Here is a 25,917-nt window from a genome sequence, read left to right as displayed (position 1 = left end):
TGCAGTAGTGACGATAACACAGCCCAACAGCCTGCAATAACCCAGGGCAGATAGATAACATCAGTGGCTACTGCTCTGCTCACAGCACAACCTAGCCAGGGTGACATTTAAACAATATGCCTGTCCGCGCTGACTGTGCATGCGCCTGATCCAGAGAAAGAGAGGGGGGAAAGACAGGGGGAGAGCTAGGGAGAGGGAGGAGTGAAAGCAAGGGAGACAGAGCAGAGAAATACTGTGTGGGAGTGAGAGTAAAACTGTGACTGTGTACATGACAGAAATCTGCGTTGACATTTGTAAACTGTGAGTCTGGTAAAGAGCAGAGACTGAACTAAATAGGTATATGATCTAACTGCCAAAATACAGTGTGAAAGGATGGGGCGGCCCCAGAATGTGTACACACACCTCTTAGTGCTAAGTAATCACATTGAATTTCAACTACAATATTTGTTTGTCTCTTGTAAATAAAACTCAACGCACAGTCAGTTGGAAAACAACTTGAAGGTGGACCTGAGTAGATGAAGACGAAGGCCTACTGCATTTGGAGTCCTTCACTAACTCAGCATCCCTTAGGGTCTCTGGGCTGAGACAACATTTAACAGACTCATATCATAATATGTATTATTTATCATACAGTATAATAGGAATATAATATGTAATATCATCATAATAATGTATGTAACATCCTTCTCCTCCACTCCCCTCTCCTCCCCAGTCACAGTCCCTAGTGATAATGTCCCTCCTCTCAGGTTAATTACACAACTGTAACAGCAGCAGTAAGCTGCTGGCTCTTAGAGTAAATTGTGCAACTATGGAGTGGAGAAGGAAGAGGTGGACCTTTGGGACCGTAAGAAGGAAGTGCAGTGTCCCTGGGTGGAGATATGGCCGTGCTGCCTCTGTCTGGGGGCTTGTGAAGTGGATGGGAACCCTTGCACACTCACCGAGATCTTTCTCTGCACACTCACAAGGCCATGTTAAATGCCAGAGGGTAGATAGACAAACTGACATTTATATTTCACATTAGCTTCGTCAAGGCTATTTCTATTTAATTACCAAAGGCCCCCTCTCCACTAGACACTACACAGACAGTTGTAGAAGGCTTGCATCATCATGTTACGCAAATTACCTCCACTGAAATGTAGGCCTAAATAGCATGGTTTTCCCCAACCAATCACAAAGTGTTACTCACCAACAGGCTACCGACATCAAACCATATCGAAATAAGTTGAAAGGTCATAAATTGTTCACAAACCCAAACTTTCCCACATTTTGTGAAAAACAAAACTTTCATAATGTTTTTTTAGTTAACTTCGGTGGTCCTTCATGGGAAAATTGCAATCAAACTTTGTCATCAAAGTCTGGCATTCTCTGGATTTATGGGAACTCTGAAAAAAACAAGGTTGAATCATTATGACGTCAGTGATCTTCAGGTTAGAGCTCTAGAAAGAGGCCCGAGTTCCAGACATTCAATTCAGAGTTGGATGACCGTTCAAAACCTATTTTCCCAGTTGGACCTCGTTTCTCAGAGCTCCCAGTTGTCTTGAACTCACTGAAAACAGATTTCCCAGTTCTGAGTTTCCAGTTGTTTTCACGGCGCAACTAGAGAACATTACCAACCCCTACGCTTCATATATGTTCTGCTGGCTGCCCCACCACCAAAGAAAGCACTGAGCTAGGCTGAAACACCTGTATTTTGGAGCTGCCTTACTCAAGAAAGCAAAAACGAGACCAAGTTTAAACGCGGCTTTATTAACTCAATTTATTTTTATATATTGTTGTACATTGTTTGAAAACTGATGCGTGACACGTATTAATGTCACAATAACATACAAAACATGCATCCTCCCTAAAAAGTAGTTTTTTTTAAAATAGAAAGATGGAGCTCAAAACAGATGGGGCAGAGTCGCCACTGACTAAAACAGGGCTTACAGGCACAGCCTAAAATAAACTGGGATTCAGCAGCAGCAGCTCTTACTGAGACCAGTGCAATACAGCTATGCCCCGCCTCTTCAAAGAGGAACAGGGAGGGGGGAAACTAAATGCAAGAGTTCAACAACTTTCTCTTCTTCCCCGCATGTTTATACAGTGTAGCATGGCCAGTGGTAGCTTCAGTTACACTAAATTTAAAGTAGACAGATGCCACACATAGCTGCTCGTGCCTCGCCCTGGGAAACAAACGTCTCTCTCATCACTCCAGACCAGGGCTCCTCCCGGCCAGACCCCCTCAGCTCAGCTCCACACTGTCCACTCTGGAGGGTTAGGGGGTTGGGGCACCCACCTGGCCAACTAGCCCACATATCCTCAGTGTTAACGAATCCAACCAGGGTTCACTGCTGGCAACCAAACTGTTAAGCCCTCTCACTCTAAGCTGTGTGCTCCACTGAACAGAGACAGGCTACAGTATGCCCCAAATACCTAATGTACTTTAAACACGTGGAGTCCTGCATAGAGTACAATACACAACAGCTGAGACTGTAGTGTTAGTGGTCATAGTATGTTTAAAGGTGCACTATGCAGAAATTGCTCTGCCATTTCCTGGTTGCTAAAGTTCTCATAGTTCGCCTAATTTCCGTTTATGAGACAAAATAAGCCAGTATAGTGTAGAGAATCATTGTACTATCTAAATCTCTGTGAAATGTATTTTCCATAACCAAAAATATTATATTTTCAGCTGTTTGAAGTTGGTGTACAAAACTGAAAGTGAAATACACAAAAAAAGAAACTTAAGAAGGAGAAGCATAAAAATAGCGCACATAGAACAGATCTACCGCTTCTTAGACTTGCTGTCAATGAGAACTACAGCTCAAAAACACATATTTCTATGCGAATTGGGTCGGGTCACCCAAAAAGTTACAGATTGCAGCTTTAAGTCTTCACCACTCAGTTTAACCTTGGTTATAGGCCTGAATGTGACTCATTTTTCACAAAGGAAAACTCCACAAATTAGAGAAATAATGCTTTGTAATTTATAACTTGATACATTGTTAGTCTGCCAGACACACTTGATAAGGGTCCTGCAACACAGACCCAGTCCCTCATCTGAGCCGGTTACACCCCCACAACACACACAGCTGGCCAAAGTCTGGGAGTCGGACATACAGTCACTCACCTGTTGACATCGCGCACAACATTATTCTGCTCCTAGCTCCCGTTAAACGGTAACGGTGAAGCGGTGTTGCTCTGTGGACTGGACAGCTTCAGACCTGCCTGCTGCTGGGGGACTCCTGATCTAACAGAGCTGTCTGAAACCTGCCGCCTGCTGCCCTCTATCACTCTCTCTGAGAGCCCAAAATAGTCCACCATGAGAGCGATGTCATTTCAGTCTTTCCCACGACTGAGACAGACAGAGCCAGGAGTCAAGTCCAGACAGATGAAGCTGGGGCAAGCACAAGAACAAACTAGAAGTCAAGAGCAACAGATCTCCTCCCAAAAAAATTTGGACTGTCACTTCGTTGATTTCTTCACTGGGTTTCAGCTATGACGCAATACTACTACATTACAACATCAAACTCTGTACAAATTCCACTCTACAACATACCAACATGTCAACCGATGTACTAGCTTACGCCAAATCAAACCTGATTACAGTTAGTTTTCGCCAAGATTGCCAGCATTTGGAGATTTAATTTGTCTGGTTCAGGCTCTCTCTTAAATTGAAATAACTGGTGGTCTCCCATATCCTTCGTGGGTGAGAAGGGAGGGAGGGAGGAGAAGAAGAGAAAAGAAGAAAGAGAGGAAGCATGCATGGTCCTTGTTGAGGCTTGCACAGCTCTGAGGTGGTACGATGATGACAGACCCAGAGCTGCCAGACAGGCCACCGGATGTGAGAGAAAAAGGACCAGAAGAGAGAGAAAGAAAGAAGACAAAAAAGGGTAAGAGAAAGGGAGCGAGACAGAACCTTTCCCTGTTCCCCTTAACAACAGGGGGGAGGAGCTGCCCACTCCTCCTCTGTCATTGCACTGCAATTTAAAGCCCACATGGCATGTCTGGGCACTGTAGACTGCCACTCAATAGGGCCCTCACTCCCACCACCACTAGACTGCCACTCAATAGGGCCCTCACTCCCACCACCACTAAACTGCCACTCAATAGGGCCCTCACTCCCACCACCACTAGACTGCCACCCAATGGGCCCTCACTGACACCACCTCTAGACTGCCACCCAAATGGGCCCTCACTTACTTACCTCCAGCCACCTTCTCTATGACACCTTTTGTGTCATACGGCCATGACAGTTGGGAAGGATGAGAAGGCAGACAGGGTCAAAAGGCTCCTAAAAGGTTTGGTGTTACATCTTCACTTTTCACTGTACACAGCCTCGCTCAATAGCACACGAGCACACGAGCTACCATGTAGGGGTAGAAAAAGAGTTACAGTTTGTTGCTTAAATATCATAAGGGAAAAAAGGACCATATTACAGTATATCTATAGTTTATCCCAACTACTCTGGAGTTTCAGTGAGAAGTGAATACGCCCTTACCCTTTAAATGAATAACCTTGTCAAAATGACAGGTTGCTACTTTAGACTACAGCCTAGGCTTAATCCTGGCAGTAGAGTTGAACATTCTGTCAAATTGTTATTCCATTTGAAGGACTTATTAGTCCATGTTTTTCCCTCTTCCATTCAACACTGTTGTAGGCCTACAGTAGTGGGGGGAAACCCTTCAGCATTGACTGAGTTAGGCTAATGCCTTTTACTACAGCACTCACTGGAATGTATCACTTCCTGAACAACAAATCACGAGAGAGAGCGAGAGAGAGAGAGAGAGAGAGAGAGAGAGAGAGAGAGAGAGAGAGAGAGAGAGAGAGAGAGAGAGAGAGAGAGAGAGAGAGAGAGAGACAAAGCCCTCACCTACAGAGAGATTAACCTAGAGAAGAGTCCCCTCAGCCAGCTGGTTCTGGGGCTCTGTGGAGTCTGTTTGTGAACAGAGCCCCAGTACCAGCTGGCTGAGGGGAATCTTCTCTAGGATAGCAACATAATTAGACCCAACAAAATTATGAGAAAGCAAAAAGATAACCATTTAACACACTGGAAAGACTCAACCAAAAAACAGAGCAAATTGGAATGCTATCTGGCCCTATACAGACTGACTTTGACTGACCCCAAATTAAGAACATCCTTGACTATGTACAGACTCAGTGAGCATAGCCTTGCTATTGAGAGAGGCTGCCATAAGCAGACCTGGCTCTCGAGAAAAGACAGGCTATGTGCACACTGCCCACAAAATGAGGTGGAAACTGAGCTGCACTTCCTAACCTCCTGATAAATCTATGACTACATTAGAGATACATATTTCCCACAGATCACACTGACAAAGAATTTCAAAACATATCAAACATTGATAAACTCCCATATCTGTTAGACAAAATACCTCAGTTTGCAATCTCTTCGGCAAGATGTGTAGCCCATTGGCATTGATCAAAGGGCAACCAGTGGATATACCAATAATATTTATCTATCTTCCCCTACTATTCGTACTACAACTTTTGGCACATTGCTAAAAAACTGTACATAGCTGATAATATAACAAATGTTATATTTTAAATCTTTTTGAATGTAATATTTACTGTTAAATTCGAATAGTTTTTTGTTGGTGTTGTTTTGTGTCTTCTCAGGTCTGTTTATTTCACGTGCTTTGGCAATGTAAACACGTTTCCGATGCAAATAAAGCCTTTGAAGAGAAAGTCCAAGCTTGGCACAGTGCAGTCTTCTTAATCACACGTTTATTCACAGTGGTAAGACCTACTGCGGTAGAGTAGGTCAGACTGAAAAGTTAAGAAATGGGGTGGGTCTAGACTACATAGGCTCATGTGTTTTTTCTCAATGGTTCTTACACTAACCTGCACTATTCAATTAGGCTATGTAAACAAACAGCTGGGTACTACATACCTTACTGACAGGATTCAGAGAGTGACTGAGAATAACATGTCTGTCACTACCTGTAACTAAGGTACTGTTCTATTTGAGAGGATGGAAATCTGCTGGGCTATTTCTCTGGGTTCATAGTTACTTTATTAATAACCACATAATTGCTGTTAACATTACGATCCTCTGTGATGAACAGTCATAACAGCACAGTTCAAGAAACTAAATAAATACAATCACATAATTGCTGTTAACATTACGATCCTCTGTGATGAACAGTCATAACAGCACAGTTCAAGAAACTAAATAAATACAATCACATAATTGCTGTTAACATTACGATCCTCTGTGATGAACAGTCATAACAGCACAGTTCAAGAAACTAAATAAATACAAATGTAGGAAATAGAGGTGCTCCAGGTTGTTCTAGAGAGCCCTGACTTGTGTGAGTGAGGTAGGGCTGAGAAGGAAGGAGAGAGAGAGGCTAGGGCTGAGGAGGAAAGCGAGAGAGAGAACGAGAGAGAGAGAAAGAGAGAGGCTATGGCTGAGGAGGAAGGGAGAGAGAGAGAGAGAGAGAGAGAGAGAGAGAGAGAGAGAGAGAGAGAGAGAGAGAGAGAGAGAGAGAGACTAGGGCTGAGGAGGAAGGAGAGAGAGAGAGAGAGGCTAGGGCTGAGGAGGAGGGAGAGAGAGAGAGAGAGAGAGAGAGAGAGGCTAGGGCTAAGGAGGAAGGAGAGTGAGAGAAAGAGAGAGAGAGACTAGGGCTGAGAAGGAAGGAGAGAGAGAGGCTAGGGCTGAGGAGGAAGGAGAGAGAGAGGCTAGGGCTGAGGAGGAAGGAGAGAGAGAGGCTAGGACTGATGAGGAAGGAAGGAGTGAGTGAGTGAGTGAGTGAGTGAGTGAGTGAGTGAGTGAGTGAGTGAGTGAGTGAGTGATTGAGTGAGTGGGTGAGTGAGTGAATGAGTGAGTGAATGAGTGAGGGAGGGAGGGAGGGAGTGAGTGACCAAGTGTGACACAGTGCAGTCTTCTTAGTCACACGTTTATACAGAGATAAGACCTACTGCGGTAGAGTAGGTCAGACTGAAAGCTTACTAGCAGTGTTCCAGGTTGTTCTAGCGAGCCCTGACTTGTGTGAGTGAGGCTAGGGCTGAGGAGGAAGGAGAAAGAGAGCAATTCAACTTGGAGCCATACCGTTCAACTCACCGTTACTCTGGTTCTGTGTCTCTGCGTTACACTCCAGTTATTAATGTGAACAGGCACTAGCCATACGTTCCAAGGGACACAGTCCAACCAGATTAAAACCACTTGCACAGTGGCGTTTTGATTCCTTGACTTATTCCAAAAGCACTTTTTTCACTTTTCCCTACTCGTCTCCAAATTAGACTTATTTATAATCTAGGGAAAAATTGATTGCGGAGGAGAAAGGACTAGCCAAGCCTTGGATTCATAGTTTTACCAGAGCTTCATGAAAAGGGCAGAGCTAGGCTTAACTCTGTCTAACTCTGCAGATATTGGCCCTATTTAATCAAAACTGGTAATCAAGCTTTCAAGATAAAATGTAAGTTGCAGTCGCCCTACACTGAATTTAGGGTTTGAATTAAAACAGTTGTGCTTCTTTTAGTTTCACAGAATCCAAGCATGCATTCTAGCTACGTGAAAGACAGATGCTTTTGAAATAGCATGGAACTCCTAGATCTGTGGTTATGAATGAATGAATGGCAGCTTGCTTGTCTTCTCTTGTCTCAGAATAGTTAAACCCCTTGTCTAGTCTTGTTTCCAAAACAACCGTCCAAAATACACAAACCAAACACAAATAGAATATTGTGGCATGATGCATCACCAGACTTCCACAGATCTGGTTCTTTCTCTGCACACCTGGTCACACTGAGATTCTGATATGAACCCCCACACACAGTATTTGACTCTCTATCTGTGAGAATCAAATACTGTTTTGGGCCACTGTGGCCGGCAAACTGGGCGCAAACTGTAGAGATGATTGAAATGGCAGCAGGGTGACATAGTGTTATTGGATGTGTTTGGACTTATTGGCCAAAGAATTATCCAAAGAAATTATGCAAAAAAAAAACTTGTTTATACTAGGTTGTGAGGTGTCTTGTATACTGGAAAATATGCAGTTTCTTTATTAATTAAGTTTAATTTATTGTGTTGTTTATTGTTGTAATGGTGTTTTGTCAAGCTGCATAGTCAACGTACCAAATACTCTAATTTAAACATACACATTACACATTTATCTGCATTACAAATAAATAGTTAAAGGGAGTAATATTACTTAATGTAATAACCTCTTAATTTCTGAGAAGGTCATTTAGAATAACTAAGCAGAAAAATAGAGAATATGTGCTTGCTTGTAATACTAATAACTATGTTATTACATTCACTATATTGCTATTTATGTCTAATTGTTGTACTTTTTAAGTTCTATTCAGTATTATGATCAACAACATCGATTGCATGACCACTAACGTTACTAACAAGTTAGATTACAAATGGAAGAGTTGTGAATGGTAAAGTGTCTTACAATATGACGTTCCCAATGCTGCCAAGTTCATGGCATTGCGGTTTCAAACCTATTCAATTCGTTTTCTGAAGCATAATCGATAATAAAATGGATTGATTGGAGCGAATGTTTGAAACAAGTAGAGCTGATAGGCAAGGCATAATGCATTCTTGTTAAGCTATAGGTGTCTGAATAACTGACAGCTGTGTCCTCTCGTGAGCTAGCTATTTTACCTACTCAGCTGCCAAGCTAGTCTTTTGAAATACATTTCTAGCTAGCTACATTATTATTTATGCCAGGAGCCACATACACATTTCAGCATGTGCTGCAGTATTTAAATATATTATTTATACATTATTTAGTACAGTTTTGCAACTTTTGGTGGGAATTAGCTAGTTAGCATGAGGACACCGCTATTTGACAGCTGCTGTCGCGCGCTTGTTTGCTGTTTAGGCTCATGTTCCTAAAACCCCATATTTTAACTGTGGAAAAGTCAGTGTGTAACTGCACATACAAAAATAGAAAAGACTAATGTTAATGTTTAGCCTACTTATTCTACTTTCTGCTGCCAGAACATTCCCTAGCTTGTTCACATTAGCTAATCTGTTGCAACCAATGCCCCTTCTGCAATGTTCTTGTTGTTTGCAATGTAATCGCATCTGTGCACTCTTCTACGTCTAGAGAAGTTTACTGGGTATTCGCGGCAAAGATAAAGTTCTAACCTGCGGGGCCTAGCGACTGCTGTTGGCCGTCCTCTCCGAAGATCAGCCTGAAGTCCAGCTCCTCATTACCAGTGCAATTTGCAGTAGTCATCGGGGTTGACAGCTCGGGTTCACCCGTCACACGAACGACGACTAATGCAAAATACTATTTTAAATGTCACAACATTTACAGAACTAACGTTAACTGAAACAACAAAACTTGTTTAATTTAGCAAATCAAAATTGTAGCGAGCAATCGACCCGCGAGCGGCGTTAACTAGTTTTTCTTCCTTGATTAGAAATCCAAAAATTATTCTTCCTCCCCGGCGACGTTTTGTAATAAAATGCTCGTTAAACTTTTGATTGTCCTACAGCGAGTCTACTCTTTTGTCCTTGCGAACATTAAATTGATTTATCGCTGTTTGGTGTCAACAAGACAGACAAGGTTGTCGGTGAAACTGACTCCTCTCACTGGAGCGCCTTCTATCCCAACTTTTACTAACTGCGCGTGACAGGGCAGTTCCAGCAGTGACGTCAGCAAACCCGGGTACACAACAGAGCGCTGGCACTCAATTTCAATTCAATTCAATTCAATTCAAGGGGCTTTATTGGCATGGGAAACATACAGTATGTTTACATTGCCAAAGCAAGTGAAATATATAATAAACAAAAGTTAAATAAACAATCAGAAATTAACAGTAAACATTTATCCCACACACACACACGCACAAACACGGATAAGGCTGGCAAGAGCTCCTGGGATATGTAGTTAAATCTCATATTGAAGCTCATTGCCTCAACATGAAGCTTATTATAGCGTATAATAAAGTTATCCAGATGTACAGCACTGTTGTCCTACTCGGATTTAATCAGACTGAATTGACACTTAATCTGAGATCATCACACATTTTCATTTATAATGTCTCAATCCCTATTTTGAATGTATGCAGGCTCTCATATACCATTGGACTACATCTCTGCCAGACACAATTACAGTTTAAACGGACCATGCTGGCTCCAATGAACTAAATGTTCTGTGTTCACGTTGCCTTTCGGGCTATAGGAATTCAACAGACGGCCTGCCCCAAGGTCTATGCAATAGTTCTGCATGTCGATGATGAAGTCTGTGACATATGCATTAGTATTTAAATCTGTCCTTATACTAAGTAGGCCATCACACTTTCCTGGAATGCATTGCTTAAGTGATTAGTTCAGTATATCAAGTTTATTTTATCAAGTTGATTTATTTTATATAGCCCTTCGTACATCAGCTAATATCTCGAAGTGCTGTACAAAAACCCAGCCTAAAACCCCAAACAGCAAGCAATGCAGGTGTAGAAGCACGGTATATCCTATACCCTAAAGCAGGGATCATCAACTAGATTCAGCCTCCGGACGATTTTTTCTTGAGCAGATGGTCAGGGGGCCGGAACATAATTACAAATAATTTGTAGACTGCAAATTGACCGCAAGAAGCCCAAACAGATATACCATTTGACTAAAACATTTCAAACCTTGCGTACATTTTTATATGATCACATATACAGTATATCTCTATTATGCGTGGGAATAATTTGAAACAGATTTCCAAAATTAAAATCCCGTGGAGCTGATTTGCTAGTGTTTTTACAGTCTTTTATGTCCAACATTTATAAACATGGCCCGCCAGTTGCGGAACCCTGCCCTATAGACTATACGGATAGTTTTTCTGGCCTGGGCAGATCAAGTAAACCTTTTAACCCTTTCGTGTTGAGCAGATTTCACAATCACTTTAATTGTATCACTGCCAACCATTCTGTGCATTATTAGATTAAACCAAATTATAGTCAACCTTCAACCCTTCTCTCTTAACTATATTGTAACTATATTTTCATGGCGACAGTCCATCACTGATTGGGCCGTAATAACACGATGCACACTTGACCTCTAGATCCCTCAGTCACCAACAAGTTACAGTGCCGTTCTAATGATCTCTGTCCTTGTTACTATGCCTACCTGTTCTCCAGGGCTTTCTCTTATAGTACACACTTAAATATATGTTATATATATAACATTTTTTTTTTTTTTTTTTTTTTTTTTTTTTTTATTTTTTTTTTTTTAAACTGAATGTATTGTAATGACCCTGTGTTTATAAGGGTGGAAATCGACTCTGCCGCACGAGCATGCTTTTGCGGCACAGTCGATAGGTCGATAGCGCGCCGGACCTCGGGCTAGAAGGTCGAGGGTTCGAGACCTGCTCCCTGCCTGTTTCCTTACATTCGTTACAGTATGTTTAAACATGATAACATTGAATGAAAGTTGAGGGTCACATTATAAATACAAATATATATATATATATATTAATTCAAGAGTGCAATGTACCGATCAAAAATAGTGCAATAACTTTAGCTCAGATAGAGCCTCGCACTACTGGGATTCAACTGCTAAAACTAAGAAGAGCTACTGGGAATTATTGCAGGGTAAATTAGATGGTAGAATAAATAAGAAATAAAACCAGCTGCTCAGAGAGTTGTTCCTCCTGATAGTATCAAGATTTCCCCTCTGTGACCCAGCCATCTACTTATGCAAAGCTATACTGGACCAACACTTAGGACCTTCTTTATAAGCCTCTGTACTTTTGTAGCTTTGATTGTTGTACTGGAAAAGCAACAATAAAAGTAGCTGGTTATTGGTTAAAGATACAGCAATATAAATATGTAAAACAGGGACATTCTCCTAACATCATTGCACCTCATGGTGCAATACAAAGCGACATTAGTTAGAATATTAATTTCTACATCATAAAAATGAATTGCTCAATCGATAAAAAACATCAGAGAAGTTCCATTACATCAGAGGTTTAATAACATCAGAGATGTTTAATCACACCAGAGAAGTTTGATCAAACCATGGAGGTCCATAACACCAGAGAGTTTCAATAACACCAGCGAGGTCCAGTAATATCATAGAGGATAGTTGAATGTCCCCTCATACCGGATTACATCGTTCAACAATGGAAACCTTAAAGTGCCGATGTCTGACTCTATATTACATATGCACACAGGAGTTATACATCAACAGAAATCAAAGGGAAATGTGATTTACGCTCATTTCTCCTCAATAATACATTAGGTACATGAATATGACTTTATAGAACCGACATAAATCATTCATTGATAACTCTTCTTGGACATTGTTCATATTTGTGGAGTATAGGGGAATATATTCCAGTAGTGATATAGGCCTATATAGAAAAATATGAATTTTTCTGCAGCTGTCTGAGGTGCATTGAGACAGAACACTTGCATACACAGAATCCTCTTATTGAATATTCGTGAAAGATAACGGACACAGCAAAGATAAGAAAAAAACAAGAGAATGTTTTTGTTTGACACATGTGGGCGTACAGACGCTGAAGTTCACAAAAGCAATGCGGAAAAAATATCACATTTCGTGTGGTCTAAATTTCCAAGCAAAAGCACTCACTACATGTAAACCTCATTGACATTCGCTGTATGCCATCAGCTGGCGAAATTGAAATAGATTACAAAATATACTAGTTTGAGATCATACTGATAAAACTGCTAAAGGTATGTTACCTTGACAGTGCATGGTTGAGTTAATTTAGAAATTACAGTTTAATTCAAAAGACAATTCAGTGTTGAAGCATAACCCTCTCTTTTGGTACATTAGGCAACAAACTAATCACTGCATTTTATAGCTGCAATATTGATATTATGGGAAAATGATTGGATTCATATAGGACAAGGGTGTTATGTGGCCAAAATAGAGAAATAACATAATTTACTAACCTTGAAGTTCCCTGATGTTATTTCACAAAAGTTATTTTGAAAGTTCAGTTTTAATAAACCATATTCAAAAAATATTTTAATAAGATTTAAAAAGTAAATAACAGATTTAGCTCTTGTCTACCTCACAACATGTCCAACACTGTAAACACTGACTCAGTAGGATTTGTATGCATTCTCTTTTGTATGGTAGGTTATTATTTGTTTTATTGACATCTGTATGAGTACAATGCAGAATGCATGGGTATGTAATGTATATGATCGTCATGACCCCAAGGCATTATAACACTACTGCTGTAAGAGCATGTCTCCAGACCCACTACTGGTTGCTGCTTAATTCAGGTTACCTGTGTGCCTCTTATCTTCTCAGATGACCTTTAAAGGGAGAAGATAAAGAACACAGTGTACACAAATTGTGTGGGAGGGTGTGGATGTGGTTAACGATATTAAGTTCTCGTAAAGAAAGTTGTGAGGGAAAAAATAAACCCTCTACCCCCTCACTTGTCCTATGTGTGAGAGAGGTATGTGACGCTCTCTTTCAAGGATTGAGGCTTGTGCTTCTGCACAGCATAGTACACAGACTGCACAACTTCAATGCATCACGTTGACTGACATGAGCCATAATATGGGTTAAATATTGACTGTTATTATTATATTGCAAACTAATCTGTCTGAATTCCTCACTTGAGGAATGAGGCTTATTTCTAACTTTCTAAATATCGGAGAAGACAGGATTATTTCAGATGTATTTTATCTGAATTCTAAAGGATTTTCTTTAGGCCTACTTGTTTGTATTAAAATACAGAACCAAAAGAAAGCAAATGGCCGGAATGTATCTATTTCATATTGGTACATAACTGAACTGAGTATAACAGTAAAAAGCATTTTGATTGAACACCTAAGTGAAAATAGCTACATGTAGACACCATGTGGATTCCACTGTGGATATTCATAATTGTTTTACATTTAAATTTAACCTTTATTTAACTATGAAAAAATGCAAAAGTATACTGGAAAAATTGGCTGAGAAAATGGTACAAAAATTCTGAAGAAGAGTGTAAAATGCATACACAGGATAGACATTGAGTGGAGCATACGACAGGTTTTGTGGTTTACGGGTTTGACTTACAGGTTTTCATCCTTGATGTAGACTGCCCTCCACTGTTCACTGAAAGAACAACAACAAAATCAATCAAGACCCAGCGTTATTCGCCTCTCCTCACTGCTCACTTCTTTCCCGTAGTTCTCTCTAATACTGTCAAAGCTCTTCTATTTTTCGTATTTTTACCCAGTACTGTTTTGTATAGCAATGTCAGGGTGTTGTCCAATGCTTGAACCAACAGTCAACACGTGACACAGTCAGACACCCTATTACTGGCAGCGTATGTGTGATGTTCTGACGCTTCAGAAAATCAATCAGACAACCGGTTCATTCAGAGCATGGGAACTGTGCCTGGTGAGGGATCAATACTGGTGACAGATCAGTAATTACTGAACCACAGAGATCATCAGAGGCAATCCTCATCATCAGGCCCAGGGTGAAGAGAGCTATAAGCTCATCATGTGGGTTATACCATCACATTGGCTTTGATCTAGGACGGAGAGAAGTTCAATAAATGTATGACTTTCTTGATTGTTTTTTAGTGTATAAATGTACAAGTCTATTCTATTTTATGAAGTATATTCTTTTAGGTCAGCAGTGTCAAAGAAGACCTGAATGGGCACTGGTCCTGGAAGTCACCATAAGATTATCGCAAAATATCGATTTTAATATAAATTATTATAAAATAGTTCAAACAGGTATGGGCTGGGGATTTAGAATGCCAAAAAAGGTCCACAGGTTGTCAGTGGCTCTTCAGTACAATAGTCTACAATAATGATTTAGTACATGTATCATAGACATGTATGTAGCATGTAACATGTATCATGGAAGCACATCAAACTAGTCTACCACACATACATACACAGCAAAGTTTAACAATACTAGTAAGGATCAATATCAAAATGGTCGTAAGACAGATACATGCATAATTTAATTTAACAATTAACCCAGTATTGAAACACAATAATGACTTGGCTGGCTGTCTTCAATCCACACAGCCAAACTCAAATTGTACTCAAGTACAATAATACATTAACACAACACAGAAATATAAGACTGATTCCACTGTGGATGGAAGTTGGCCCACATATTTTACCCTGTTCCATTTGAGTACTACACAGGTAGCCGACACGTACTATTAAAAACGTTCCATAATGTACATTACATCTAGCATACTTTCTAAACAGCAAAATGTCATAAAAACATCAACTGGAGAGCAATTTTTGTTTTTGTTGAAATGTCCATTCTATATATAAGATTTCTATCCGGGCTACCTGTTCTATTCAATAAGGAAAGCGTCATCTCTTGCGACAGATCAACGTCATCATTATTCGCCACCGATGCATGTGCAATTAAATGTTTGAAATTGAACGGAAAATACAGTCCGGTAAAAACGTATATAATCAAATATATCTTGTTCTCGGAAGCATTTGATAAATTATACACTATAATGAAATACAACAGAAACGGTATTGTCTATTTGTGAAGACGCGCACCAGCTGATTCCTCCTACCTAACGTTAGCTAGCTAGTAAGCTATCTAACTTACCACCGTAATGCAGTCTGTGAAGGTCGGCTACTCACTATTGTTTACGTTGATATCAAAACACAACTACTCGTCCTCGGGTCATTCCAGAGCACTAGCATGTAGTCATGGTACAATCAGTTCAGCCTGTGGTGCCCATCCCATGTCAACCACAGCACAGCCTGTGGTCATTCGTATTCCCAGACACATGCAGGAGCAGGTAGAAAATGTGAAGCAGGTGAGAGGCAAGAACAAAGTCAACACCATCAAGGCTGGCAAGCTCCTAATCAAAAGCAAGAACCCAGAACTGAATCAGTCCGCAGGCTACATACTTGGGAATTTTGAACAGCCCCATCTCTCCTCCAAAGGATGGAAATACAACAAATCATTTGGTGACTACTTCACGGTTAACAACACTCAGCGCACTCCACCCTTTGTCACTGAAGTCCAGGATGAGGAGGGTGACAAACTCAAAGAGAAGAGTAAACCTATTACATTTCACAACCTTCACCTCTGCCCAGACTTAGTGGAGGCTTTGGGCAAGGACAACATAACTCGCCCTACGACCGTTCAACTACAAACCATCCCCAAGCTCCTGAAAGGCTATGACATCCTGTGCGCAGCTGAGACGGGCAGCGGCAAAACCCTAAGCTACCTGTTGCCTGTCATTCACAAACTACAGGCTGAGAAAGCAGCAGATTCCGAGTCTATAGAGACCACACCCAGGATTCGCTCTGTTATCATTGTCCCCTCTAGAGAACTTGCTGACCAGGTCTCAGCTGTGGCTAGGAGACTGTGTGGCCCATTTGGGCTTATGGTGAAGACAGTGGGAGGTGGGAGAGGTGTGGGCAACATCAAGCTGGCCTTCACCAAGGGTCCCCTGGATGTGTTGGTGGCCACACCTGGTACCCTCGTCAAGGCCCTGCGGAGACGTTACCTAGACCTGGGGGAGCTGAGCTTCATGGTGGTGGACGAGGCAGACACCATGTTTGATCCCAGCTTCTCTGGCATGCTGGAGAGCATCCTGGCCCAGACCCGCGTGGCCTGTGACCCCTCAGAGACCCGGGGTCCCGGCCCCACCCGCAAGGCCCAGTTGGTGGTGGTGGGGGCCACGTTCCCCGGTGGGGTCGGAGAGGTTCTCAGCCAGGTCATTATCATTACTTTTTCCTACATTGGTTACGTCCCAAACTCCCTATACACCCTACCACCTATACTATAGTGCACTACCACATAGGACTCTGGTCAAAAGTAGTGCATATTCCTGCCTCATTATATAAAATTTGTTGAGACCCATTGAAAAGGCACATTAAAATGAGACTGACTTGTTCTTATAGGTGACGGACCTGGGCAGCATGGTGACCATCAAGAGCAAGAATCTTCACTTCCTCATGCCACATGTAAAACAGACCTTCCTGAAGGTATTCCCCACTTTTTTTCTTGTTTTCATTGGTTTGGTATTAGTGTTGTTTTGTTTTGTTTCTTTGGGGATCTTCAATATTGTAAAGTGTCTTTGGGTCCTATATAAAAACCATATACTAGTACTTAGGTATTTATAGTAGAGCTGTAAAAGTTAATCCTTTAACTGGAGTTAACTTCTTGTAATTTTAGTGCATACATTTTTTTTAATCGTGATTATTCACATTGTCTGAAGGCATTAAAAATACATCATCTCTACAGCTAAAAACAACAATGTGATGTCAAATCAAGTTGACATTGAGGTTAAAGAAAAAGTTCATCAATTTATCAGATTTTGCTTACCGTTACTTTGGACAAAATCAAGACGTCAATATTCCATAATGCTTTTTGTCTAAAAATCTATTACAGCTCAAATTGAGCAGATTCTGAATTTAATCGCGATTCATCATAGTAAATCCTGCAATTTAACTTTTTTTTTTTAATTGTTTGACAGAATACTATGAATTACATTAGTATACTATACATTTTATAGTAATTTATAGTATTAAATTATTAAAGTATAAACGATAGAATATAATTTATAATATACTATATATAACAAATATATATTATTAAATGTTAAGGTGAGGGGAGCTGACAAGCTTCTGGAGCTCCACCAGGCCCTGAAGGCAGCAGAGCAGGACAAGGCTGGGGTGTTGGTGTTCTGTAACCGGGCTTCTACAGTCAACTGGCTGGGCTACTCCCTGGAGGACATGGGGCTGAGACACGTCCGACTGCAGGGGGAGATGCCTGCCTCCCTCCGGGCTGGAATCTTCCACTCCTTCCAGAAGGGACAGGTGATATGAGACGAGAAAATACTTTGTCTGCTTATGCAGTTTCAAATTCCATGTGACAATATCTATGTCCATATTGTGTGACAAGCTCCATCTCACACAATAAAGAAACATTTTAAAAAGACACCCAGTAAAAATAACACATTGACCACAGATCATAACAAAACACAAAGCTAACATGTAATTAATAACATAGGCTACGTTATAGGCTACGTTTCACATTCAATATAGGCTACGTTTCACATTCTGTCCCTATAGGTGGACGTGCTGATCTGTACCGACATCGCTTCCCGAGGACTGGACACCCAGAGGGTCTGTCTGGTGGTCAACTACGACTTCCCAGAATCCCACACGGACTACATCCACCGGGCGGGGCGGGTGGGCCGGGCAGGGAGTGTGGAGGATGGGGAGGTGCTCAGCTTTGTCACCCACCCCTGGGACGTGGAGCTGGTGCAGAAGATTGAGACGGCTGTCCGGAGGAGGACAGGTCTGCCTGGGATGGAGTCCTCCATCAGGAAGCCTGAGCCCAAAGCAGCCGAAGAGGAGGAGGAAGAGGGGTTGCCCTACTAGTGGGTCTGCCACAAATAAGGATATTACCAAAGCAGAACTAACTTGCTTGATTAATTTGTTCAGTAAAACGATTGTATCCATGATAGCCCAAACCAGCTGTGTGAGACTGAATCCTTTGTCTCCAACACAGGCATGGTCGTTTTTGAATTTGACCTTTTTAGAAGCCATATCATGTTTGAGACTGGAACTATGATCTGACTTCTCTTTTTAACCCAGATGGTTACCGCATGTCATTCCAAAGAGGAAGTGTCTTTGGTAATGTACAAAAATCATGCCCTCTTACAAGCAGCAGGTGTGCGGCACATGTTTGCACATCTCACGGGTAACCACTGGGTGGCAGTATTTACTTTATTTGACCTGTCATACAGCAGTCATACAATAACCAGAGAAGGGCTATGGCCGAATATAGCCTTATTTTAATGTTCATCCACATGCGGCAAGCCCTTCGTTTATGGAATTTAACTCAGCCATACTATCTTGTTTTGGTAAAAGATAGGTTAAAGAATCTAAAAAACATTTAGAACAAGTATGGAATACTGATTTTACTTTTCCTTCCAGAAATGAAAAGAATTTCCTTAAAAGAAAGAGTAACTCATATAACCCTTCATGTATCTGGTAGGGTACCACTGAGACAACGGTGCTAATCTCTTCTCACTAACCACAGGTAGACCCACATTAGCATATTACGTTTTGGAAAGTGGTCTTCACTCTGTTTCTGCTTTTTTGTGTGTAATACAGAAGCATGACATTAAAACCTCCATATGTAGAAATTTCCATTAATCTACAGTCAAGTTGAATTCAGGCCCGAGCCTTGAAGTCTATCCCATTGATGCCTGCGGTTACTTGTTTTAGAGGAAGCAAGATGTTTGAACATGAAAATGTGTCGGATGGAAATAAATCTCTGTGAAATCTGGTTTCTAAATATGCCTCTATATTTTCTCACTTATTGAGTTTGCTTTAATTGCACCAAATATAACATCACTAGGTTGCTGTACCATAAACATATACCTGTAGACATCCTTGTGCTGTACACATCCAGACTGAGACTTGAGCTTTTTAGGAGTTCTTACAGTATTACTACACTGAACAAAAATATAAATGCAACATGTAAAGTGTTTGTCCCATGTTTCATGATCTGAAATTAAATGTTCCATATACACAAAAAAAAATTGTGCACAAATTTGTTTGCTGGTGACAGTAAAAGGCCACTTTAATGTGCTGTTTTTTCACACAACACAATGCCATAAGTGTTGAGGGAGCATGCAATTGGCATGCTGTCTGCATGAATGTCCATCAGAGCTGTTGCCAGAAAGTTGAATGTTCATTTCTTTACCATAAGCCGCCTCCAACGTAATTTTAGAGAATTTGGCTATACGTCCAACTTGCCTCACAACCGCAGACCATGTGTAATCACGCCAGCCCAGGACCTCCACATCTAGCTTCATCTGCGGGATCGTCTGAGACCAGCTAATCGGACAGCTGGTGAAACAGGAGTATTTCTGTCTGTAATAAAGCCCTTTTGTGGGGAAAAAATCATTATGTTTGGCTGGTCCTGGCTCCCCAGTTGGTGGGCCTATGCCCTCCCAGGCCCACCCATGGCTGTGCCCCTGCCCAGTCATGTGAAATTCATAGATTATGGCCTAATTTATTTATTTCAATTGACTTTATTTCATTATGAACTGTAACTCAGTAAAATCGTTGAAATTGTTGCATGTTGCGTGTATATTTTTGTTGAGCATATATTATTTTATTACTATATTAGGAGCAGTCTTGTACTCCATTAGTAATTACAATGTGCTTATAAATGCACTTCCTTATACTGAAAGATCATTTAGTATAGTAAATAAAATTAAACATTTGGACAAAGCAAAGCCTAACATGAGAACTAAGGGTAAAGATTAGCAGCAGGCAGTCTGAACTGAGTGTAGGTGTTCCAGGGTGTTCACATCAGAATCCCTGGAATGTTGTTGTGCTTCTACTTCTGTCTGCAGCTCACTCTGTGGGTTAACACCACCTTACGGGTTTGTCTTATTTTCACATTCCTCTGCCCTGACAACGAGTGTCAAGTTCTTTCCTCTACTACACGCTGCCCTGAAAACAAGGGCCAAGTTTGACTCCACAGCGTTCCTCCTCTATAGTAGACTGGGGGGGGCTAAGTGCGTTGTTAGATGCTTTTTTGGCCTACCGCGTCACTTTATACACAGAAAATCTTCACTAAACATAGAATCACATGGTTCATCCCTATCTCTCTGCAGAACAAAGTTGACTACAAATACAAACTTGCCAATGTCTTTGGAATTGATACAAACAAGTGTCGTATAAAATGATGCTTCAAATAAAAATAAATTCCACGCATTAACTTTTAACAAGGCACACCTGTTAGTTGAAATGCAATTCCAGGTGACTACCTCATAAAGCTGGTTGAGAGAATGCAAAGCGTGTGCAAAGTTGTCATCAATGCAAAGGGTGGCTTCTTTGAAGATTCTAAAATATATTTGTTTAGAACTTTTTTTACTACATGATTCCATATGTGTTATTTCATAGTTATGATGTCTTCACTGTTATTCTACAATGTAGAAGAAAAACCCTTGAATGAGTAAGTGTATCCGAACTTTTGACTAGTACTGTACATTTCATGTTCAGTCAATTGAGTTATATTTTGCTACTTATAGGCTACTGTCTGTAATTTGTCTCAATATATTTAATGACTTGTAGCCTAACATGTGCGCAATGATGTGGTAAGTCTGTGTGGTGTTTTGGGAAACGCATGTTACATCTTCGGGACATTGTAGGAAAGATGCATGTTAAAACAGTCGTAAGCCTAAATTCCATCTATCGGATACTGGGCCCTGATATACTTATATTATGTTTCACTATGCCCCTGCTTGTGGTTCTCTCAGACCCTATCCTCTAATGGACTTCAAAGCGCTTTTTACTACAGTAGATGGAACACAGCTACGGACATAATTGTCTACAATGCAGAAGTGACTACAAACCCCTTAAGGTCCCTCTTTTATGACGTATTTCCGCTTTGCCAGCGCTATCCCCTACACCCCGCTACCTCCCCTCCCTCACCAAAAAAACTGTTCACTGTTTGGCCACTTTGAGATTTCCTCAGCGAGGAGGGGTTTTTACTCAATAGAGCAGGACTTCTGGTTATATGTGCATCTGAAGGGCTGACTGCAGGCAATGAAACAGTAGAATATTCGCAGGTAGGATAGCATTTTCTGCCGGCTTATTATGTATGTCCAGTCCGTTTCTTGAATAGACGTCGAAATGAGACATTCTCTCTGTCCATGCTTGGTTTAATTAGGGATTTGATGGGAGTGCGTTGCAAAACAGCGAGCAAAAGGCGATGTAGAAACCTTGCTTGACTATCGAATGAATGGGATTGTATGTCTTGTTTCAGCGTTATCCTTACTGCATAGTTTTTACTGGGATGTAAACTCTGAACTGTTGTGCATATAGTTTCTTATTTGAATTCGAGAGCATGTCTCCTACTTTTCGGGAATTTGTGTAAATCACATTTCATGGTGTGAGATTAGGCTGCAGAGGATGTTGGCTGTTGAGGAATTTCACATTAACGTCATTGCATTTTCATACTACTACAGGAAATTCAGTAGTTTAGACCCAAATGTAACCTCGGCTAAATGACCACATATATTGCGTTTGGTAAGAAGAGAAGCAGGAGTCGAAGTCCATGTGTTTTGGGTTCGCTCTGTTTGTGAAATGAGTGGCGAATTGAGCACTTTATAATAACACGTTTGTAAACTTAATCAACATTACTGAGTATATCCAATGTAACAAATAGTCTACATTCTTGTTGGAAATATAGGCTGTGCATGCGTAGGGGTCATGGCAATTAAATTGTACGATTGTGGTGTGCGATTTGAAGCCGCCATATAACCTGATAGCGGCTACCATCAGTGAGTACCACGACTAGATACACCTTTTAAAACATAGTGAATCTGGCCGAATAAGCACGCGAATGATTTTTAAATCCAACCACACTCGTCCAGTATTTCAGCAGCAGTTTTCCACGCCCGTGAGCTTTGCAATGTTGGCTGTGGAATTTCCACGAATTACTCTATTTACTTTGTGATTTAAAGATGCTGTGTGCCGCCTTGCAGCGCATGGTAGTGCCACACCCCTCGACTTGCATTGACGTACCACTGTGATCATGTAGCCTATTAAATGCAGAATATCATCAATTGACCATTCATTTTGCACGGTATAGCCTACATTGCTTGGTATAACTACAATTCGATCCTTTTGAGAATACTACAAAAATAATGTTATTTTTTTCATGTGGTGAATGATTATTCAAATGACTGCATGTGCAGTGTTGTTACATTCTTATTTTATTGGTGTTTGTAAAGGACCACTAGTAAAGCTGGGGAAACTTGTCATTTAGCCTATAAGAATCTTGGAGTAGGGCTAGAGGTAGACTTGTTGGTTTCAGCTGGTAAGCAGAAGGTTGACACTGTTATGAGTGGCAGAAAAACGGGGATGTTTGAAATGTTTGCTGAGCAAGCTAGGTTTTTTTGGGCAGTTTTATGGACAAAAAGTACATGGTTCAGAAGACTTCCTGGTTTAGTCCTTGGCGTGCCAGTAAAAGGCATGGCCTTCTAGTGAGGATGTTCTGGGTACATAATGTCTGAGAAGACTGACCGATAGCTCTGTTGGGACACCTACCATACTGGGATTGGTTTGTTATGTCTGTGAAATGAGTCATTGATCCTATTGATCGGCCAGGGTAAGGTAATGTCACTCTACATGGGGTTGGCACCTTCCCTCCTCTTCATCTAGTTCAGGGCTGGTCAATGCCAATCCTGTAGGGCCAAAACACTTATGGCTTTCATGCTCATCTTCTAGTAAGACTGAGGACACCAGGAAAGTGCAATTAACTGCCAGGTAGAAACTATTAACTGCCTGGTAGAAACTAAAAGCAGTAGCGTTAGGGCTCTCCAGGACCGGAATTTAACAGCTCTGGGCTCGGTTTCCCAAAAGCATCGTAAGGCTAAGTTCATCGTTAGAACCATTGAGCTCAGTGGTTCTAATGATTAACTTAGCCTTAATATGCTTTTGGGAAACTGGGCCCTGGTCTAGTTGTTGAAGCCGATGGAGGGGCTGCATGGCTTTTCCCAGAGGATTGGTCTTCCACGCTGTCATAGAAAAGCAACGAAGTATTTGAATACACATGGGGAGCGTTCAGGTCGCATTAACGTTTGCTATGTGGCGTGACGGTTTGTACTGAACGACACGTTTCCCTAAAACATTGCGTACCGTTCATCAACAGTCTGAGGTATGTTTGCTCAGATTTGATATGTGTGGCCTGATCAGTATGGGTGTGACCATCTGAAATCACAACTCGTACAGCACTATAACCACAATGATTTTCAACTGGTCGTAAAGTACAGTTTCCGTTGAATTCCGCTGTTGCCCACCGTTTTGTCTTACTGAACGCAACCCTGGTTAATTTTCCACTTGACCATTTGTATAATATTCCTCCATAAGAACTATTTAACCGTTCTTATTGGTGCTTAGTATGCAATGCAGGTCAGTTATCACCAGCATTAACTTCTATCATTTTCATTCTTACACACATCTGACATTCACAAAACATCAATCAAAAGCCTTTTCCTCCTTTTATTAGAAACTGCTCTGACCTTTTTAAACGTGTGTATTCATCCATTACATTATTAGCAGTTTGAGCTACATTCTATCAAAGCAGCAGTGATTGACAAATATTCTGACTGTTTCAATGTGCCTGTTTGTCCAATTCCCAGCACTGAGATGAGTAGCATGAAGTGACAGTATTTAGAATAACAATCAAGCCCTTTATGAAACTGCTGTTTGACGCTAACCAGTATAGCTGCCTTATTTTCCTGTGAATGGAGTCGTGAATGCAGTATTTATATTCACAATGTTTATTATGAACAATGAATACATCACTTTAGCATCAGAAGTTTAATATGAATCTATGTGATGGTGGGATACATGACAGCATTTGTATGTGGGTCTGTTCTACGGCGTTAATGGCAATATGATTGTAAGTGTTAATACACATTCTGTTGTTACAGTCTGTCAGTTTGATTGGCATCCGTGTCATTTCCCACATGGTGCTGACCGCTGGTTCATGCATTGTTCTGTATTTTACATACTAAACCTGATAGTGCCACATTCCAACTATAGGCGATAATAAGAGCCTCTCAAAGCCACAGGCCAATGTGTTTATGGCTTATAAAGACCTCTAAGGCCAATAGCATCCGGTTGTGGAGGAGTTCATCTCGAGTGTTATGGCTAATTTATTGATCCAGCCTGTGTTGTGTTCAGAGTGGTCTCTGCTGCCTGTCATCACAACCCAGGGAGAGGAAGTAATGAGCAGGGCTGGAGGCTGCCCTACGTCCCAAATAGCACCCTATTCCTTATATAGTGCACTACTTTTGATGGGCTTTGTAGGGAATAGAGTGCTATTTGGGAGTCAACCAGTCTGTCGACAGGCATGATGACAGCAGGATGTGCAATGTCAACTTGGTGGTCAGGAGGACCAGGGGAGAGGAGGGGGCTTTGCTGCTAAGGCCAGCAGTAAGGTGCCTTCGTTCTGGGGGGAGAGGTGAGACCCAGGCCTACTGGGATGGAGGTGAGATGCAGGGGAAGATAAGTAGCTCTCTGTGGGCTTGGCTGATGTGTGCAGACTGCAGAGCAGAGGAAGTGGCTGGGGCAGAGAACTATTCCTAACGATAACTACTGTGTATCCTTAGTCTCCTATTGAATTTATTTGACTACATCATTTAAGTTGTAGCCAGTCTCTTGATTAATGCGTTGTGTATCACCCCACTGGGTAACACACTTGGGTATAAAGGTAAGTTAACCTCTAATACTCTTAAGAACCATTTTAGGTGTGATTATGAAAGGTAAGCTACTATATGAATGCAGTCCATAGTAGCAGCCACGGTCTGGAATGCAGCCCCAGGGCTGTCTTCGTGCACATTAACAACAATATATCTGAATTTCACACCTCAGTGTGATCCAGCCCAGCTATAACCTTATACAAAAGAGCCAAATCATGAGATTCCAATACTTCGGCAGGATTCCTTTTGAACTTTGAAGACCAGGGCTTTTCTGTGCCTGCCTGTGCTTAATGCTGAGTTAGGATACAATCTGATTCTCCACCCTTTTCCAGAAGTGTATTGATTAAAAAGCATGGGATTGGTTTAATCGTTGGCTGAAGGCAGTTTCCACCATTGTAAAATCCCTCTGAGAAAGTGTGCTAATACACACTCTGGGAGAAGTGTAGTGAATTGTAACTCTGCCTTAGTTTGGACTAGAGGTCGACCGATTAATCGGAATGGCCGATTAATTAGGGACGATTTCAAGTTTTCATAACAATCGGAAATCGGTAATTTTGGACACCGATTTGGCCAAATTTTTAACATTTTTTTACACCTTTATTCAACTAGGCAAGTCAGTTAAGAACACATTCTTATTTTCAATGACGGCCTAGGAACGGTGGGTTAACTGCCTTGTTCAGGGACAGAACGACAGATTTTTACCTTGTCAGCTCGGGGATTCAATCTTGCAGCCTTACAGTTAACTAGTCCAACG

At 41.2% G+C, this 25,917-nt stretch overlaps 3 protein-coding genes across 5 annotated transcripts in view; 2 read left to right on the top strand and 1 right to left on the bottom strand.

Annotated features, from left to right (window-relative positions):
- LOC129834579 (nuclear factor of activated T-cells, cytoplasmic 3-like) overlaps positions 1-9,559 on the bottom strand; it is an 84,268-nt gene extending 74,709 nt beyond the window's left edge. For 2 of the 3 annotated variants that reach the window (XM_055899691.1, XM_055899692.1), the window contains exon 1: positions 9,098-9,559. In XM_055899691.1, the coding sequence (XP_055755666.1) occupies positions 9,098-9,188 (91 nt within the window). In that variant the 5' untranslated portion in view covers positions 9,189-9,559. Of the gene's footprint in view, positions 1-3,106; positions 4,809-9,097 lie in introns of those variants that run through there. The other variant, XM_055899694.1, reaches the window with a different exon arrangement.
- A 5,716-nt stretch (positions 9,560-15,275) lies between these two features.
- LOC129834578 (probable ATP-dependent RNA helicase DDX28) lies at positions 15,276-19,231 on the top strand. Its single transcript, XM_055899690.1, has 4 exons — positions 15,276-16,637; positions 16,825-16,908; positions 17,530-17,742; positions 17,998-19,231. Exons 1-4 carry the CDS (start codon positions 15,522-15,524, stop codon positions 18,307-18,309), a joined length of 1,725 nt encoding a protein of 574 aa, XP_055755665.1. The 5' UTR covers positions 15,276-15,521; the 3' UTR covers positions 18,310-19,231.
- Positions 19,232-21,400: 2,169 nt separating this feature from the next.
- Positions 21,401-25,917, top strand: part of LOC129834576 (talin-2) — a 162,678-nt gene continuing 158,161 nt past the window's right edge. Inside the window, exon 1 of the mRNA XM_055899689.1 lies at positions 21,401-21,521. The gene's annotated coding sequence lies outside the window, so the exon portion shown is untranslated. The remainder of the gene's footprint in view (positions 21,522-25,917) is intronic.

The sequence above is a fragment of the Salvelinus fontinalis genome, chromosome 35 (assembly GCF_029448725.1).
Source record: "Salvelinus fontinalis isolate EN_2023a chromosome 35, ASM2944872v1, whole genome shotgun sequence".
Taxonomy (NCBI): Eukaryota; Metazoa; Chordata; class Actinopteri; order Salmoniformes; family Salmonidae; genus Salvelinus; species Salvelinus fontinalis.
Note: the sequence above shows the minus strand (reverse complement) of the source record. Positions and strands in the feature narration are given on the sequence as shown.